The sequence below is a fragment of the Budorcas taxicolor genome, chromosome 1 (genome assembly GCF_023091745.1).
Source record: "Budorcas taxicolor isolate Tak-1 chromosome 1, Takin1.1, whole genome shotgun sequence".
Lineage (NCBI taxonomy): Eukaryota > Metazoa > Chordata > Mammalia > Artiodactyla > Bovidae > Budorcas > Budorcas taxicolor.
In genome coordinates, this window is record NC_068910.1 from 160,674,023 (window position 1) to 160,693,282 (window position 19,260).

Below are 19,260 nucleotides of genomic sequence, written 5' to 3' on the forward strand. Positions count from 1 at the left end.
TCCATTTATAGAAATAAACTCTCATTTCACTCAAAGTAAAGATACTATGGGGTTTCCCAGGTGGCTCAGCCTGTAAAGAACCCGCCTGCCAATGCAGAAGAAGCAGAAGTGGATTCGATCCCTGGGTGGGGAAGATCCTCTGGAGAAGGGAATGGCTACCCACTCCAGTCTTCTTGCCTGGAGAATCCCCATGGACAGAGGAGCCTGGCAAGCTGCAGTCCATGGGGTCACAAAGAGTGGGACATGACTGAGCAACTGGGAGGGCAAAGATAACACAGAAGAAAGGAGGGGAAGCTCTTTTCCATCCTTGAAAAACTCTCCAGTTAGAGCCACTGGTGCCTACTATGAAGATTAAATTAATCAAGAAGTAATCAGAATATGACTTCAAGTGTTTAAAAAGCGAATCCTAAAAAACAAAACCCACCACACAGAGCTGGTTTTATACCACCCACAGGGCATCTCTGGGTGATTCTAGGCACTGGTGTACCTCATTGGGTGGCCACCATCCCGTCAGCAAAGCGAGAAAACGCTGACTTTATCTCACAACCAGGGAAGCATGGAGACAACTCCAGGCAACCGGACCCGCCGCTCCTCGGGTGGATGCTAAGGCAGACTCTCCTGAGAGGCTGAAATACATTATCAGTTCTCCGAGAGCTAAATGCCAATGCAGTCACTGTTAACAATTCCTCCACCCTACAACTGGAGATAAAGTTCCAGCCCATCCCTAAAAGGTGCAGAGATTACTTATTTCTGAGTAAGAGCAGAACAGGAGAGGTCTGGGCTAAGCCAGAGGAAACTGGTCTGGGTGGCTTACGGTCCCGCATCCCGGGTTAACGAATAGCAGGGCGCACTTCCAATGGAGAGAACAGCTACCCTGCTCGCGCTGCGTGGCTCCAACCTAGTAAAAGTTAAAGGTTTCCTGACCTCACGCCGCACTCAAGACCATCTCTTAAAAGGTAAGTTCCATAAACAAAGGTTGGTAAACAGAGGGGACTATTATTTTTGACAGCAGCACAAAGACTTTCTGGCAGAATATCATGTCACTGGAAAATGATTGCTAAGAAGTCCTCTCCTGATTTAAGACGCTCTGACAATGGCTGTAGACATCACCAGCTGAAACTAGAGCAGAAAGCCAGGAGCCAGGCTATGCACGAAGAGGAGTGTAGCTACCAGGGGTCTTCAAAGTCTGATTTCAAAACTGCCCCCTAAAGCGTGGCTGTGCAACGGAGAGTGCCTTCTGTTGTGGTTGAACTGGTTAATGCGTGTAAAGTGCTGAGACCAGCATTTGGCACCAAGCAAGAACTCATAAAGATTAACTATCTTTGCTAATAATACTCGTTCATGCCTTTCCACCAAGAAATTACTGTATTGTTGTCTATAGTTACGTTTATCTCTCCGTATGCATTATGAGCTCTGAAGTCTCTTTTTATATCGTGCATTGCAGAGCCTGGGACTGTGAGTTGAAATGAATTATTGACTCACTTGCATTATCGGGTAGAAGTGACAGAAATGGAAAGAGGGCGGAGAAATAAAAGACAAATGAAGTCTGAGTGTCCTTTACGTCCTCACCCTCTGTTTCTTTGTAACACCCCTCATTTAGGGGCTGTTCGTTACATTTTCTTTGTTGGACACTGGTTCCGGTTGAGCCTCAGTGGAGTCAGTAACACTCTCTGCTAGACACAGTTCAAGCTCAGCCGAATGAGATGTCACCCATCTCCCCACAAGGACTGGACATCACAGAGGATACACAGAAGGGCACAAGCCCAGGCCCTGCGAGCAGGTTTATTTGAGACCTCTCCACTACTGCCCCTGACAGGTACTTCCTGACATACACTGAACCAATAACAGTAATAGCAAAAACAACAGCAACCAACATTTGCTGAGCACTTATTCTTTCATATATTACCACATTTAACCCAATCCATTAAAGTGTATATTCTGTTCTTTTGTCATGTGAAAAAACTAAGGCACAGAAAAGTCTCATGCTTAAGGTGACACCACTAGAAAAATGGTGAGATTCAAACCCAAGTTCATGACTGTCCAAGTTCATTCAGGTAACCACTCAAGCCTACAGTGACCCCGGACCACACAGTTGGGCTCTGAAGCAGAAGCACCACAGCACTGGTTCTCTGCAGGGCGTCTGCCTCCTGTGCGCCTGTCTTTCTTGTCCGCACAACAGACCAGGGCAGCCCAGCATATCTCATTTGCTATAAAAGACTCTATAAGCTTTCTTTTTCCCTTGCCCCTGGTTACTGCCCCACTTAGCACGTGCCTTAAAACACAACCATCTCTGGTTTGTAACTTACACAGAAGAAACCTGCTCCCATTTTCTTTCCTGGTAGAACAAAGACATTGAAGCCACAGGTAACAGAGGCAAAGCATTTATTGATTAGATTCTCATCAATATTCACCTCTGCCCAAGATTAGACTTGGCCTCATGCCTCCTAGCCTGGCCCCTCCTATTCTAATGTATAACTAGTCTCAGAAAGCTGGAGAAGGACAGTCAGAAGCTGGCCACTGCATCTGCCACTCTAGACCTGGAGTTAAGAGGAAGACTCCGGCCCATAAAATGACAGAAGACAAGGTACAGTTGTATTATGTCCATTTGAGGACACGAATAGGGAAATCTGTTCAAGTCAGTGAGCATATTGAGGATTCTGTAGGAGTGTATTGAAGATCTGGGGAACGTTGGGTGTAGCAACTACAGAACTACAGATGAACCCTTCTTCTCTTGGCCAATTGATAGTTAATTTAGCTGCTAAAAAATCATATTTTTTTTCATTAATTGGAAGTTTAAGAATATTTGCTCTGTTTTCTGACTAGCCTGTGTAATGTTTTCTCAAGTGGTATGGCATAACCATATTACTGAAGGAATGTGCAAAAAAGGGCACTTTAACCCAAATCTAACTAATCATGAAACTGATCTGAAATCTTCAAAAATATCAGTATATGAGAATGACTGTCCTAGATTAAAGGAGACTAAAAAGGACTATTCTAGATTAAAAGAGACAAAGAAGAAAAGACAGCCAAATGCAACAAGTGAGCTTAGATTGTAGAAGGAAGAAGAAAACAGCTCCAAGGGACAATATGGGGATAGAAATTGTGGGTATATTAGAAATATTTCATAGCTACTATGTTCTTGGATATGATAATAGTATTATAATTATAATAGGAGTAGGAGAATGTCTTTTTCTTAGTGAGTACATGCTGAAGGATTTAAGAGTAAAGTGACATAACATCTGATACTTATTTTTGAATGATTTGCCAAATAACACACACAGACACACACAATGAGAATGAAACAAATGTAAAGGCTAACCACTGGTGAACACAGGTGAAGGTTATGGAGTGTTCACTGCACTACTCTTTCAATTTCTCTGTAGAAAAATACTTTTCAAAACAAAAACTTGAAAAGAGAAAGGGTATAGTGCTATTGCTCCCTTATAAGTGTCCCCCAACCAAATCACAATCATACAAGTAGGTAAATGGGTGTTCGAGGAGGGACCTCTGAGTTCTGATCTGGTGTAACTTACTCTGCCGAGCCTTCCTTCATGTCAGTAAGTGACAAGGCTAGGAGCACAGGCTTTGTGGTCATGATCCTAGATTGGGAGTGTGCTAATGTTGCCTACCTGCTGTGATATGAGGGTTAAGTTTTTTAATTGGCCTATCTACCAATTGAGATTTTAAGAATATTTGCTCTGTTTTCTGACTAGTCTGTGTAATGTTTTCTCAAATGGTTTTTCTGTCTTGCAACAAATTAAAAACACATTGGAATCGAACATAAGGATATAGTATGGGAGATAGGGATTATAATAGTTCTTTACTGTGTGGGGCTTCCCTAGTAGCTCAGACAGTAAAGTGTCTGCATGCAATGTGGGACACCTGGGTTCGATACCTGGTTGGGAAGATCCCCTGGAGAAGGAAATGGCAACCCACTCCAGTACCCTTGCCTAGAAAATCCCACGGATGGAGGAGCCTAGTAGGCTACAGTCCATGGGGTCGCAAAGAGTCAGACACGACTGAGTGACTTTACTTTCTTTCTTTCTTTCTTTCTTTTTACTGTATGGGAGTAATTAAATGAGATAATATTAGAGAAACTCAGATGACAAACAGTTTACTATCAATAGCTGTGTGTTTGTATAATGTATATTTAAGGAATACTAACTAGGATTTCATGATTTCTTATTATAGCCCAGGATACAGCTGAAGTAGATAAAACTTTAAAAGCAATATAAAGATAAATATTGAGTTAATAAATATACAGATGATATGTAGATTTGGCAAAAAAAAATCATGAAGGTAGCGTTCAAACAACTGAAGTTTGGTAGATACTGCAAAACAGAAGGTGCTTGTCCACAGTGCCTGGCACAGAGAAGATACTCAAGTTTCATTTAAAGTGATTATTACCTTCCCTTAGCAGCCCTAGAAATTGTGCTATAGCACTTCTCTTGAGAATTAAAGAATTGGCTAAAAAGGGAACCCAGAAAGAATGAGAACTAATGTAAAGCACTCTGTCACCTTTGTAAATTCACCCAGGTTGAAAGGAGCTAAGCAGGAGACTGAGGGGTAGGAGCCCTGGATTCTCACTCTGGATATAGCCAGTGATGCGTTGTACAACTTAAAGGACTTCGATTCTCCAACTGAAAAAAGAAGGATTAGACTAGAATCCATTGCTCTCAAAGGTCCCTTGAAACTTGAAAATTCTATAGCTTGAGAAACTCCTGGACTTTTCCAAAGCTGAGTGCAAGATCGCCTTTGACTTGGTGTTTGTGGTATTTTGTGGAGGAAACAGTACAAGCTTCTCCTCCCGGCCTAGTCAATCAGTAGCTGCTGAAAATCTGAAAATCATTCTGTTTAGCAGTGGGAGTTTAAGATGAGCTTTGGGTTCCAATAAAAGAGTATCTGTTATTTACCAGCTATGTGTGTTGGGAATACCACTTAGTCTCTGAGCCCTGGTTTCCTCACCTGCAAAATGGGGATATTTTATAGTAGTGTTGTGAAAACGATATGTTTGAAAAATTGACAGGTGTTTTTTTTGGCAAGAGTGATGAACAAGATGATAATGATGTGATTAAAAATCAGTTGTTTTATAGCCCTTTTACTGTTTATAGGAAGAGCATAGTGTGTGTCTTATTCAGTCTTTATAATAAGTCTATGCATAACTGCTGCTGCTGCTGCTGAGTCGCTTCAGTCGTGTCCGACTCTTTGCGGCCCCATAGACGGCCTCCCACCAGGCTCTTCTGTCCCTGGGATTCTCCAGGCAAGAACACTGGAGTGGGTTGCCATTTCCCTCTCCAATGCATGAAAGTGAAAAGCGAAGGTGAAGTCGTTCAATTGTGTCCAACTCTTAGTGACCCCATGGTCTGCAGCCCACCAGGCTCCTCCATCCATGGGATTTTCCAGGCAAGAGTACTGGAGTGGGGTGCCATTGCCTTCTCCGCTATGCATAACTATTATACCCATTTTGGGGGCAAAGAAACTGACACTTGGGGATGTTAAGGGCCTGGATGGGACTCTTATAGGTTTTCTGACTCCCAAGTTTTGTTTTTCCTGATGGACTCCATCTGACCTCTAAGTCACAAAATAAACACCACATTTTGTTCTATGTTAAGGTTTACCCTACTTGCCCACATTCTTTTCTTCTACATTTATCCAGCAGCATATTTTTAATTGGATATAGAGCATAGCTTTCTTTAACTTAAAATCATTAAGCTCCCAATGTCTTTCAAAAAGTGCAGACTTGATACTTTGCTGCCTATGAAAACGAAGAAGGTAATGGCACCCCACTCCAGTACTCTTGCCTGGAAAATCCCATGGATGGAGGAGCCTGGTGCTGCAGTCCCTGGGGTTGCTGCGAGTCGGATACGACTGAGCGACTTCGCTTTCACTTTTCACTTTCATCATTGGAGAAGGAAACGGCAACCCACTCCAGTGTTCTTGCCTGGAGAATTCCAGGGATGGGGGAGCCTGGTGGGCTGCTGTCTATGGGGTCGCACAGAGTCGGACACGACTGAAGTGACTTAGCAGCAGCAGCAGCCTATGAAAGGTTGAGAAAAGACTTGAATATCTTCTACCACTTGGTGGTTACAGGCCTTCAGACAAGTTCCTTACCCTTTCTGTATCAGTTTTCCCATAGGTAAAATGGTAGAATTCCAACCTGCAAGGTTATTGAGAGAAAAGGCAAACCAGTTAGATCACAGAGCCTGGACAGAGTGAGCTCCCAGCTAAGTTATCACTAGCTCCTATGTACTTATTTGTGGGTCAATCTCTTGGATGATAGATTGAATGAATTAGGGTTAATGGGCTAATTCAAATGTAGTAGTTTTCAGAAATTCTCCCTCTCATAAACAGAACTTTGACCAAATCTAACCACATAGAGGGTTGACTACAAATGTTACCTCTTTTTATTTGACAATGGAAAAGGAAAAGATGGGACGCAAAGAGCCAGTTCAGAATGGAGTTCAGAGAGGGAAGTCAAGCCTGAAAGAAAGAGATACAAAACAAAAAAAGAACATGCAATCAAACAGTTCCAGAGTCTTCGATATTTGGAACGATCGCTTCAGTTGGGAATTCAAATAACCCGCTTAAAATAAATGAGACTGCTCCTTATCTGACCAAAAATTTCTCTCTCGAGGAGTTAAAGTGGGGAACTACAGGCCATAGGGTGGCAGGACCAGAGCCTTCACTAAAGAAAAGAAGCCAGGAAGACCAGAGGTCAAAGATTTTAAGAATATCCTACAATTCCTAAACATTTAAAACCTCTCCTGAGTGGGACGAGTGAAGAAAGTAGCATTGACATATGTACACTATCATGTGTAAAATAGGTGGCAAGTGGGAAGTTACTATACAACACAAGGAGCCCAGCCTGGTGCTCTGTGATGACCTAGAGGGGTGGGCTGGGAGGAGGGGATGGAGGCTCAGGAGGGAGGAGCTCCAGTTCCAGTTCCGGTTCAGTCGTTCATTCATATCTGACTCATTGTGACCCCATGGACTACAGGATGGCAGGCTTCCCTGTCCATCACCAACTCCTGGAGCTTGCTCAAACTCATGTCCATTGAGTCGGTGATGCCATCCAACCATCTCATCCTCTGTCGTCCCCTTCTCCTCCCACCTTCAATCATTCCCAGCATCAGGGTCTTTTCAAATGAGTTAGTTCCTCAAATCAAGTGGCCAAAGTATTGGAGTTTCATCTTTAGCATCGGTCCTTCCAATGAATATTCAGGACTGATCTCCCTTAGGATGGACTGGTTGGATCTCTGTGCTGTCCAAGGGACTCTCAAGAGTCTTCTCCAACACCACTGTTCAAAAGCATCAATTCTTCAGCACTCAGCTTTCTTTATAGTTCAACTCTCACATTCATACATGACTACCAGAAAATCCCATGGATGGAGAAGCTTGGTAGGCTGCAGTCCATGGGGTCGCTAGGAGTCGGACACGACTGAAGCGGCCTAGCAGCAGCAGCAACTAGAAAATCCAAAGCTTTGACTAGATGGACCTTTGTTGATATATATATATATATATATATATATATATATATATATATATATGTATGTATGTATGTATATATAAATAAATAAAATTATGGCTGATTCAAGTTGTTGTATGACAGAAACCAAAACAACATTTTAAAGCAAGTCTCTTACAATTAAAAAATAAATTAAAAACCCTATCTTTCCTGTCTCCTTCTCAGTGGTATTTTTTGTTATCTTTAAGTGGAAGAAAGTGATCTTAGGGGCAACTCCAGCATTCCTACAGCAATGGCTTAGAACAATTTAATTGGGAGGTAATGAAACAGAGTTCTATCTTTAAAAGTTAACTTATTTTTGTCAAAGAAATGTAGGAACAGCTAACACTGTTGTGACTGAGACTCATTTGGAGTGTCAGAGGAAGGCTGATGGAGTGTGTGTGTGTGTCCATATGCAAGCACATGCACTCGGTCGTATCCACTCTTTGAAACTCTCTGGACTGTAGCCTGGAGCTTCCCAGGGTGCTAATGTAAAGAACCCACCTGCTGATGCAAGAGCTGTAAGAGGCGCGGATTCAATCCCTGGGTCGCGAAGAGACCCTGGAGAAGGGAAAACCCGCTCCAGTATTCTGACCTAGAGAATCCCCATGGTTGGAGGAGCCAGGCAGGTTACAGTCCATAGGGTCACAAAGAGTTGGACACGACTGAAGCGACTTAGCACGCAGCATGCACAGATTGTAGCCTGCCAGGCTCCTCTGTCTGTGGAATTTTCGAGGCAAGAATACTGGCGCAGGTTGCCATTTCCTCCTGCAGGGAATCTTCTCGACCCAGGGATCAAACCCTCCTCTCTTGGGTCTCCTGCATTGGCAGGTGGATTCTTTACCGCTGCACCACCTGGGTACAGCAGACCAAACCTGCTGCAGCCACTACCTTCACCCCCAACTTCCATTCCTGCTCACCACTGCCATGGTCCCTGGTTGCACTCAAAATAAGAAGAGAGGAACCATATGCTTGTCTGGTAGGGAGCAGAGAGCCAGCAGAGAGCAGAAGCCTGGGGTGGGTGGGGCGTCACTAAGACACCAGGTGCTGGGAGACCCTGCCGCCGGAGGAACAGGGGATGTGGAGGGGAAACTAGGAGAGTATATTGTGGCTCTGGGCTTGGTGTTGGGTAGAACCTAAGGTTCTTCAGCTGAGCTACAGAGGAGCAGTTGAGTAGCCTTTGTTTGTCTTTTCAATTTTTGCCAAAAACTTCACAAAAGTCTTCTGTGGGTGTGTGAGGATGGTGGGCGTTTGTGTGATGAGTGGTAGGAAAATGCGCTTGGAATTGGTGGGTGTTTGGTCATTTGGCTTCAGCATCAAAATTGGCAAATTCTATGAATATGTGCACTCTTGGATATTTTTTCCAATTTAGGAAAATTAGGATCCTAGATTTTCAGATATGTTTGGCTTTTGAATGTCTTCTGATTCATGAGAAATTCAAAATAACCAAGTAATTAAAAGCATAGGTTCTAGATCCAAATCATTATTCTACAACTTACTGGCTGTAAGACCTTAACCTAGCCTGCTGCTGCTGCTGCTAAGTCGCTTCAGTCGTGTCTGACTCTGTGCGACCCCATACACGGCAGCCCAATAGGCCCCTCCTTCCCTGGGATTCTCCAGGCAAGAACACTGGAGTGGGTTGCCATTTCCTTCTCCAATGTGTGAAAGTGAAATGTGAAAGTGAAGTTGCTCAGTCGTGTCCGACTCTTAGCAACCCCATGGACTGCAGCCTACCAGGCTCCTCCGACCATGGGATTTTCCAGCAAGAGTACTGGAGTGGGGTGCCATAACCTAGCCTAGTTATCTATAAAGTAGGGATACTAATGGTACTGTTGTGAGGAGTGCTGTTGGCAGAATAAGAGCCCTCGAAAGATACTCTTAACTGTCCCTGGTTGTGTTCTTTGTCCCATGTGAATCTGTTACCTTACACAGAAAAAAGGGCCTTCCAAACATCTTTACTGTTATGGACCTTGAGATAGGGAGATTCTGTTATGAAGATGAAGGAAGGGCACAACTAATCAAGGGATGTTGTGGCCTCCAGAGCTGGGAATGGCCGTTGCTTTACAGCCAGCACAGACGCTGGTCCTTCAACAAGAAGGACCAAAATTCTATCAACACGAATTTTCCCCTACATCCTCCAGAGAGGAACCCAGCTTGCCAACACCTTAATTATAGTCTGGTGAGACTAGTATCAGACTTCTGACCTACAAGAATTGTAAAGTAACACATTTGTGTTACTTAAGCCACTAGTTTGTTGATTTTTTTGTAATAGTGACAAGAGAAAACTATTACACACACACACACACACACACACACACACACAGTGTGTGTGAAGTGATACTAAATCACTTGAGTCATGTCTGACTCTGTCCTTCCCCATGGTCTGTAGTCCGCCAGGCTCCTCTGTACAAGGGATTCTCCAAGCAAGAATACTGGAGTGGGTTGCCATTTCCTCCTCCAGGGGATCTTCCCAACCCAGGGATCAAACCCGCATCTGTCTCCTGCATTGGCAGGCGGGCTCTCCACCGCCAGCACCACCTAGGAAGCCCCTTGTCTTATAGGAGAGGAGATTTAATGACAAAGATGAGAATGCAGAACCATGTATGACAGAGAGCAGGTGCGCAACAGTCTTTCAGGAGAAAACATCAGCCTGCCAAGGGCAGAGCTGAGCGCTGTGGGAAGAGGTGGTCTCCAGCCAGTGGCTTCTGGGCCTCCTGCCTTGCTGCTCTTCTGCGTTCTGTAACTTCCATGCCCAGCCCTCTTGGTTGCATTTCTGGTTTGGTTCTCGAGTTCAAGTTTCCGGGTGCTACTTACAACTCTGCACATACAGCATCTTGCTTCCATGTCAAGATGCAAAGTAAGTGACTTCATTTGTAAAGCAGTTCTCGGAGACAATTTAGTATCGTGTCCTGTGGGTGCTTCTTTAAACATATATGCCCCGATCCCATCACTTAGGGTTTTGTGTTAACTGAAAATTTTTTCATGCTTCCCAGTACATGCCAAGTCTGACACAAGGAACCCCTCTTATCTCCTATCTCAAAACCCTGCCTATTCATATAAAGAACTCAGATTCCCTTTTAGCTCAGTAAAGAATCCAGCTGCAATGCAGGAGAAGCCTAGAGAAGGCATTGGCTACCCACTTCAGTATTCTTGAGCTTCCCGGGTAACTCAGACGGTAAAGAATTCGCCTGCAATGCAGGAGACCTGGGTTGGGAAGATCCCCTGGAGAAGGGCATGGCAACCAACTCCAGTATTCTTACCTGGAGAATCCCATGGACAGAGGAGCCTGACAGGCTATCGTCCATGGGGTTGCAGAGTTGGACACAACTGAAGCGACTTAGCACATACACATGTGGAGAAGGATGTTTGGTTCCTTCCCTGGAGGAAGCTGTCCCAGACTTTTTGCTACTTTGTCAGTATAGGAGAAATGAAAGACACCCACACTCCCATATGAATGAGCCCTGCCAGGAACACAGGGGTATATGATGAATAAGTATCAAGTGGCAAGAACCAGCCCATGGAACCTGTCAGAAGCCCATGCTGCAGACTGATGGATGGTGGGTAACTGAAATTGCTTGGTGTTTCCCAGCCCTGTGTTTCATTCCCCGCAGGTCACCGGGACCTTGGTTTTGGCTGTCTTCACTGCTGTGCTGAGTTCCTTCCAGTTTGGATATGACATTGGTGTGATCAATGCACCTCAACAGGCAAGTGAAACATACAAGTTCTCTTTTTGGCAATTTCTGTCAGTGGCAGAAAGATATCAGCTCCTCATCCAGAGAGATAAAGTGTGCCCACATGGGGAACACGTGATAATCCAGTCTCCTGTCAGGTACCACGTGCCTGATTCCAATGCTGATGACTTGACCTTTACTCCTCATTTAATAACCCTCATAGAAAAAGAAAGAGTAATGAATAATTCTTGATCTCTGATTCTGCTGTTCGCTGAGCTCACAGAAAACTTCAGCCAGAATACCACGTGGCCAAAAGGATTTAAAAAACAAAAACAAAAAAAGGCTTAAGAGCTTATTGCAGCATATATTCAGAGCTCCTAGCCAAAAATGGATAGAAATGCCAGGGTGTAAGAAGAAACAGTGGAAGTATAGGTTTTTCTCAGTGCAGAAACATGTACCGAGCACCAACTCACTGTGTGTCAGGAACCAGCATAGGCTCTCCCCTGCTGATTCGCCCAACAACCTGGTTATGCCCATTTTTTGTCCAGATCAAAGCATTTTGGAGCCTTGGGTGGGGAGGGGGTGGAATCAGATAAAGGTAGTTAAAAGGTACAAACTTTTAACTGTAAGATAAGTAAGTACTATAGAAGTGATGTTCAACATGACAAATGTAATTAAATATAACTAATACAGCAGTGTGTTATATATGAAAGTTGTTAAGAGGGTAAATCCTAAGAGTTCTCATCACAAGAAAAAAAAAGACAAGCAAAGGAGAAACTCTGTAGGAGCCTAACACTGGAAAGATTCTAGTCCTTCCCTCTACGTCAGTCTCCCATGTATGATCCAAAGTAAAATAATATAAACCGTTTAAATGAGTCAAGAAGTCCAACAAAGTTTGGGTTTTCTCCACGTTGACTCTTTGGGTATTTTTAATATTGGATACTTTCTATCATTTTTCACTTTTCCTGTATGCATCCCTACTCTGGTTTCCAGGAAATATACAGGAGAGAGATGTCATTTGTCTCAGATCCCACAGCCTGTAAGTGGGGGAAATCAGGACTTTACTCCCTCTTCCCTAACTCAGACCACCAGGTCATTTAGGGTGGGACTGATATTGTTTTCCTCTTGACACCAGTGCCAAGCACAGTGATTGAAATAAACATAAAGCGTTTAGCGAATGAAGAAGAGGGAGAGAGACAGAGAGGAGAAGCTGGGGAAAGGGATGGCATAAGGTGACAATACAAGCTTCTGTTGGGTGTTCTCTGTGAACCCATCATATTTCGCCTGCTTCTCTTAACATAGTGGACTCTAAGGAAGACGTAAGAGACTACAGGGTGTGAATGTGGGAAATGTGTACTTGTCAAGTCCACCTGTTGGAAAGGGTTGCTCCTTGGACCAAAAGATGCTCTCTGGTTAGGCACCACATAGCATCATGAATGTGGCAGGTCTTGCCAAGGCTGAGAGATTTAAGGAATCACTCTAGGGGGTCATATCTTTTTTTCTGTGGCGGATAACATGTGCCAATGTAGCAGGATTCCTGAAATTTGGCATTGGTAGAACCTTTTCTCTTCTTGGAGAACTTTTCAAATCCTTATTTAAACCATCCTCTTCAGTGTTGGATGTAAAAATTAACCTAAGGTTCCCCTCCTCTAATCCAAGTCCTAGAGCCAGACCTGACAACAGAGGTCATCCCTCTCCAGCATCAGGATTAATGCCCCTCTATAGCCCCTTCCATCTGTATTTAAAGAGCTGTTTAAACACTGTTGTGTAAGAAGAATTTGTTTTTTATTAGCAGAATGACATTTGGGGTTATTTTAGGGTATTTTTAAAATCACATTTTTTTATGACTGTGAATATTATGCATGCATGCCTGTTGCAGAAAGTTTCAGAAAGAAAACCATTAATGATTATTCATGTAGGGCAAACTGCTGAAAACATCTGGGCTATTTCCTTTCAGCCTTTCTTCTGTGTATATTATCCATATAGAGTGACCTTCCCATGAGGCAAAGGTCTGGATTGGAGTTCTTTTATCATAAGAGGATGTAAGTTCTCTCCTTCATCAGCTGACTTTACCACATAGGACTTTGCCCAGGTCTGGCAGCCTAGGACAGCTGCATTCCAGGTCATTGTTAGAGGTCCTCCCAGCCCACTGCTGCCAAGTGGTGACCAAATCATCCGGAGGAATGGCATGGAAGAAGGAAGAGCCGGAAGGATGTGCGTTTACTCAATTATATTTTTGTTTGAGTTTGCCTCTACTGAAACATTGTAAAATATGGCTCTGTCAAATCTCGTTTTGAACACTGTTTACTCTGTTACCTACTGCACTCTGAGGATCCACACAAGACACTTCCTTTAGGTCCCAATACCTTCTCAGCCACTTCTGAGTTGGTTTTGATCTTCAGAATTCACCCATATACATGATTGTTCTCCTCTCTTTTCACTGGCTGCTGGGAAACTTATTAATAAATGTGTAGCTCACCTAAAGCAAGGATAGAGCACCTGGTGTTTGAATTTTGTATGCTAACTTTATTTTTGGCCTCAACTTTCTCAAACTTTTTTCTTTTTTGTTTCTGTTAAAATATTTACAGTAGCCAATTTAAATCCTGCTATGCAGGGCTAACAGTGGCATGGAAATGTATCTTTTCAGCTTGCAGGATAGTTTCAATATGGACAGTTGCCAATCTTTAAAACTTGAAGAATTTTACATAAAAATACACATGTCTGGCTTCTCTTTAAAAATTAAAGGCCATGCAATGCTAGTCTCAAATTGCAGCTTCCTCCTTCAGATGGGACAAATAAATCCTGCCCACTCAGTATTCTATTCCCAATAGTTGTTGTTTAGTCACTGAGTCGTATCAGACTCTTTGTGACTCCATAGACTGTAGCCCACCAGGCTCCTCTGTCCATGGGATTTCCCAGGCAAGAATACTGGTGTGGGTTGCCATTCCCTTCTCCAGGGATCTTCCTGACTCAGGGATTGAACCCATGTCTCCTACATTAGCAAGCAGATTCTTTACCACTGGAGCCCATATTCTCAATAGTATAGACTATATTTCAGCCCTCAAGTTATCAAGCTTCTTCTTGCTTCCTTTACTTGTTTGTTCCTGCCAGGTTCCTTGTTGGCACTGGAATCTGTGACCTGTTTTATAGGATGTGGTCAACTGTAAGCAATCTATATGCATTAGTATGTGCATAACACACATAATTGAAATAATCCTGCTTGAACACCTAACAAATACTTTCAAGGAAAAACAAGCCAAAAATATATAGAATGTTTGAAATATTTCAGCTATTTTTCTTTATTTTATCTCCTTAGGTAATTATAACCCACTATAGACATGTTCTGGGTGTTTCACTGGATGACGGAATAGCTATCAACGACTATGCTCTCAACAGTACAGAGGAATTGCCCACAAGCCCAGGAGATCCAACACCAGTCTCTTGGGCTGAGGAAGAGGCTATGACATCAGCTAGCCTCATCACCATGTTCTGGTCCCTGTCTGTGTCCAGCTTTGCAGTTGGTGGAATGATTGCATCGTTCTTTGGAGGGTTGCTTGGGGACAAGCTTGGAAGGTAGGCAAATTTCATAAATAAGCATACACACAGAAAAGTCACTATTTGGGGTTTCAGAATTTGTTTAGAAAGAAATAATCTTCCATTTTGTGGGATAGTTTTAGAGTTGTTTTTTTCAACTCATGACCTTATGAGTTAGGTTGGTATGGGACCAAATAAGGGCTTCCCTGGTGTCTTAGATGGTAAAAAAATCTGAATGCAATGCAGGAGACCCAGGTTTGATCCCTGGGTCAGGAAGTTCCCTTGGGAAAAGAAATAGCAACCCACTCCAGTATTCTTTCCTGGAGAATTCCATGGACAGAGGAGCCTGGTGGGCTACATTCCATGGGGTCACAAAGAGTCGGACACGACCAAGGGATTAACACTTTTACTTTCTGGACCAAATAATAGAGAAAGCTGTTGCAGTAAACTACTTGATTGTGAAGATATTTACAGAAAAAGTGAATTTGGTGTGTATTTCTAGATAATCACTTTGATTCTCTGACTTTATAACTTATAAAATGTATTAAGAAACCACAGCCCATGTGGTTTAGTCACGAACTCAAGGGAAGAGTCAGGCATGGAATTTTTAAATCTATTGTTGGCTTTACCAAATTGCTCCATTTCTCAGACACCCAGTTTTTCCTATTCAGATTAGAACTTGACATCTGGATCAGTCAAATCATAAGGTTAAGTCAATATCACCAACTCCCAGTTGCCCAGTGTACTTGATAGGGGGTTTCTAGCTGCTGCTACTGCTGTCTCAAAACCCAGCCACAAATGAAGCAAATTCCTCAACTTTCTGTTTTGGATTGAAGCTTCCTGTTTTGGATTAAAAACATCAGTAGAACTCCTTTACATCCAAATTTCATTTAGTCATGTGAAATACTAAAGCTCTTAGAGTTCCCCCACCCCCATCAACTCAGTCCAGTTGCTCAGTCGTGTCCATCTGTTTGCAGCCTCATGGACTGCAGCACACCAGGCTTTCCTGTCCATCACCAGTTCCTGGAGCTTGCTCAAATTCACGTCCATCGAGTTGGTGATACCATCCAACCATCTCGTCCTCTGTTGTCCACTTGTTCTCCTGCCTTCAATCTTTCCCAGCATCAGGGTCTTTTCCAATGAGTCTGTTCTTCACATCAGGTGGCCAAAGTATTGGTGCCTCAACTTCAGCATCAGTCTTTTCAGTGAATATTCAGAACTGATTTCCTTTAGGATGGACTGGTTTGGTCTCCTACCAGCCCAAGGGACTTTCAAGAGTCTTCGCCAACACCACAGTGCAAAAGCATCAATTCTTGGGTGCTCAGCCTTCTTTATGGTCCAACTCTCACATCCATACATGACTACTGGAAAAACCATGGCTTTGACTATATGGACCTTTGTCGGTAAAGTAACGTCTCTGCTTTTTAATATGCTGTCTAGGTTTGTCATAGCTTTTCTTCCAAGGAGCAAGCGTCTTTTAATTTCATGGCTGTAGTCACCATCTGCAGTGATTTGGAAGCCAAAGAAAATAAAGTCTGTCACTGTTTCCATTGTTTCCCCACCCATTTGCCATGAAGTGATGGGACCCGATGCCATGATCTTAGTTTTTTGAATGCTGAGTTTTAAGCGAGTTTTTTCACTCTCCTCTTTCACTTTCATCAGGAGGCTCTAGTTCCCCTTTACTTTCTGCCATAAGGGTGTTATCTGCATATCTGACATTATTGATAGACAGGAAATAAAATAGAAAATCAAACAGTTATTTCTTTATATTTATTTTCTGGTCTTTGCATCCACTTTTTTCTTTAGCACTTTTCTCTGATGATAAAAATATGCAAATATGGAAAAATTAGAAAATGCAAAAACTTGTAAAGATCTAAATGATTTAGGTAAATACCTTAGTAATGTGTGTGCTCAGTCGTGTCCAACTCTTCATGACTACTGTTGTAGCCCACCAGGCTCCTCTGTCCATGGGATTCTCCAGGCAAGAATAGTGAAGTGGGCTGCCATGCCCTTCTCCCCGGGATTTTCCCAACCCAGGGTCTGAACCTGCATCTCTTACTTCTCCTGCATTGGTGTACTGGGTTACAATTCATTTAATTATTAAAATTCCTACTTTAAATTATAGTTTTCCCTCTTTGGTTATTCAGTTCAGTTCAGTTCAGTCGCTCAGTTGTGTCCGACTCTGCAACTCCATGAATCACAGCACGCCAGGCCTCCCTGTCCATCACCAACCCCCGGAGTTCACTCAGACTCACGTGCATCGTGTCACTGATGCCATCCAGCCATCTCATCCTCTGTCGGCCCCTTCTCCTCCTGCCCCCAATCCCTCCCAGCATCAGAGTCTTTTCCAATGAGTCAACTCTTTGCATGAGGTGGCCAAAGTACTGGAGTTTCAGCTTTAGCATCATTCCTTCCAAAGAAATCCCAGGGCTGATCTCCCTCAGAATGGACTGGTTGGATCTCCTTGCAGTCCAAGGGACTCTCAAGAGTACCTTCTCAACACCACAATTCAAAAGCATCAATTCTTCGGCGCTCAGCCTTCTTCACAGTCCAACTCTCACATCCATACATGACTACTGGAAAAACCATAGCCTTGACTAGATGGACCTTAGTCGGAAAAGTAATGTTTCTGCTTTTGAATATGCTATCTAGGTTGGTCATAACTTTCCTTCCAAGGAGTAAGCGTCTTTTGATTTCATGGCTGCAGTCACCATCTGCAGTGATTTTGGAGCCCCCCAAAATAAAGTCTGACACTGTTTCCACTGTTTCCCCATCTATTTCCCATGAAGTGATGGGACTGGATGCCATGATCTTCGTTTTCTGAATGTTGAGCTTTAAGCCAACTTTTCCACTCTCCTCTTTCACTTTCATCAAGAGGCTTTTTAGTGGCTCTTCACTTTCTGCCATAAGGGTGGTGTCATCTGCATATCTGAGGTTATTGATATTTCTCCTGGCAATCTTGATTCCAGCTTGTGTTTCTTCCAGTCCAGCATTTCTCATGATGTATTCTGCATAGAAGTTAAATAAGCAGGGTGACAATATACAACCTCGACGTACTCCTTTTCCTATTTGGAACCAGTCTGTTGTTCCATGTCCAGTTCTAACTGTTGCTTCCTGACCTGCATATAGGTTTCTCAAGAGGCAGGTCAGGTGGTCTGGTATTCCCATCTCTTGAAAAATGTTCCACAGTTTATTGTGATCCACACAGTCAAAGGCTTTGGCATAGTCAATAAAGCAGAAATAGATGTTTTTCTGGAACTCTCTTGCTTTCTCCATGAGTCAGCTGATGTTGGCAATTTGATCTCTGGTTCCTCTGCCTTTTCTAAAACCAGCTTGAACATCTGGAAGTTCACGGTTCACGTATTGCTGAAGCCTGGCTTGGAGAATTTTGAGCATTACTTTACTAGCATGTCTGCCTACAATGCGGGAGACCTGGATTCGATCCCTGGGTTGGGAAGATCCCCTGGAGAAGGAAATGGCAACCCACTCCAGTACTCTTGCCTGGAAAATCCCATGGACTGAGAAGCCTGGTAGGCTACAGTCAATGGGGTCGCAAAGAGTCAGACATGACTGAGCGACTTTCCCTTCCCTTCCCTTCCCTTACTAGCATGTGAGATGAGTGCAATTGTGGGGTAGTTTGAGCATTCTTTGGCATTGCCTTTCTTTGGGATTGGAATGCAAACTGACCTTTTCCAGTCCTGTGGCCACTGCTGAATTTTCCAAATTTGCTGGCATTTGAGTGCAGCACTTTCATAGCATCATCTTTCAGGATTTGAAATAGCTCCACTGGAATTCCATCACCTCCAATGGCAACCCACTCCAGTACTCTTGCCTGGAAAATTCTGTGGACGGAGGAGCCTGATAGGCTGCAGTCCATGGGGTCGCTAAGAGTCGGACACGACTGAGTGACTTCACTTTCACTTTTCACTTTCACGCAATGGAGAAGGAAATGGCAACCCACTCCAGTGTTCTTGCCTGGAGAAGCCCAGGGATGGGGGAGCCTGGTGGGCTGCCATCTATGGGGTCGCACAGAGTCGGACACGACTGAAGTGACTTAGCAGCAGCAGCAGCCACTAGGTTTGTTCATAGTGATGCTTTCTAAGGCCCGCTTGACTTCACATTCCAGGATGTCAGGCTCTAGGTGAGTGATCACACCATCGTGATTATCCGGGTCGTGAAGGTCTTTTTTGTACAGTTCTTCTGTGTATTCTTGCCACCTCTTCTTAATATCTTCTGCTTCTGTTAGCTCCATGCCATTTCTGTCCTTTATCGAGCCCATCTTTGCATGAAATGTTCCCTTGGTATCTCTGATTTTCTTGAAGAGATCTCTAGTCTTTCCCATTCTGTTCTTTTCCTCTATTTCTTTGCCTTGATCACTGAAGAAGGCTTTCTTATCTCGTCTTGCTATTCTTTGGAATTTCTTCCTTTTGTACTGGAGCTTTTCATAAGACTGTAAGAATTTTTGTAAACTAATAGGTAGCACGGAAACACAAGTTTTATTCTTATTCTTATTTGAAAGGGACTTCCCTCTACCATAAAAGAAAATGGTCA

The 19,260-nt window shown here is 43.4% G+C and overlaps 1 protein-coding gene across 1 annotated transcript in view; it reads left to right on the plus strand.

Annotated features, from left to right (window-relative positions):
* The first annotated feature begins 2,569 nt into the window (after positions 1-2,569).
* The window catches only part of SLC2A2 (solute carrier family 2 member 2), a 34,240-nt gene continuing 17,549 nt past the window's right edge, over positions 2,570-19,260 (plus strand). Inside the window, exons 1-3 of the mRNA XM_052642387.1 lie at positions 2,570-2,584; positions 11,116-11,208; positions 14,492-14,748. Coding sequence (XP_052498347.1) covers positions 2,570-2,584; positions 11,116-11,208; positions 14,492-14,748 — 365 coding nt within the window. The remainder of the gene's footprint in view (positions 2,585-11,115; positions 11,209-14,491; positions 14,749-19,260) is intronic.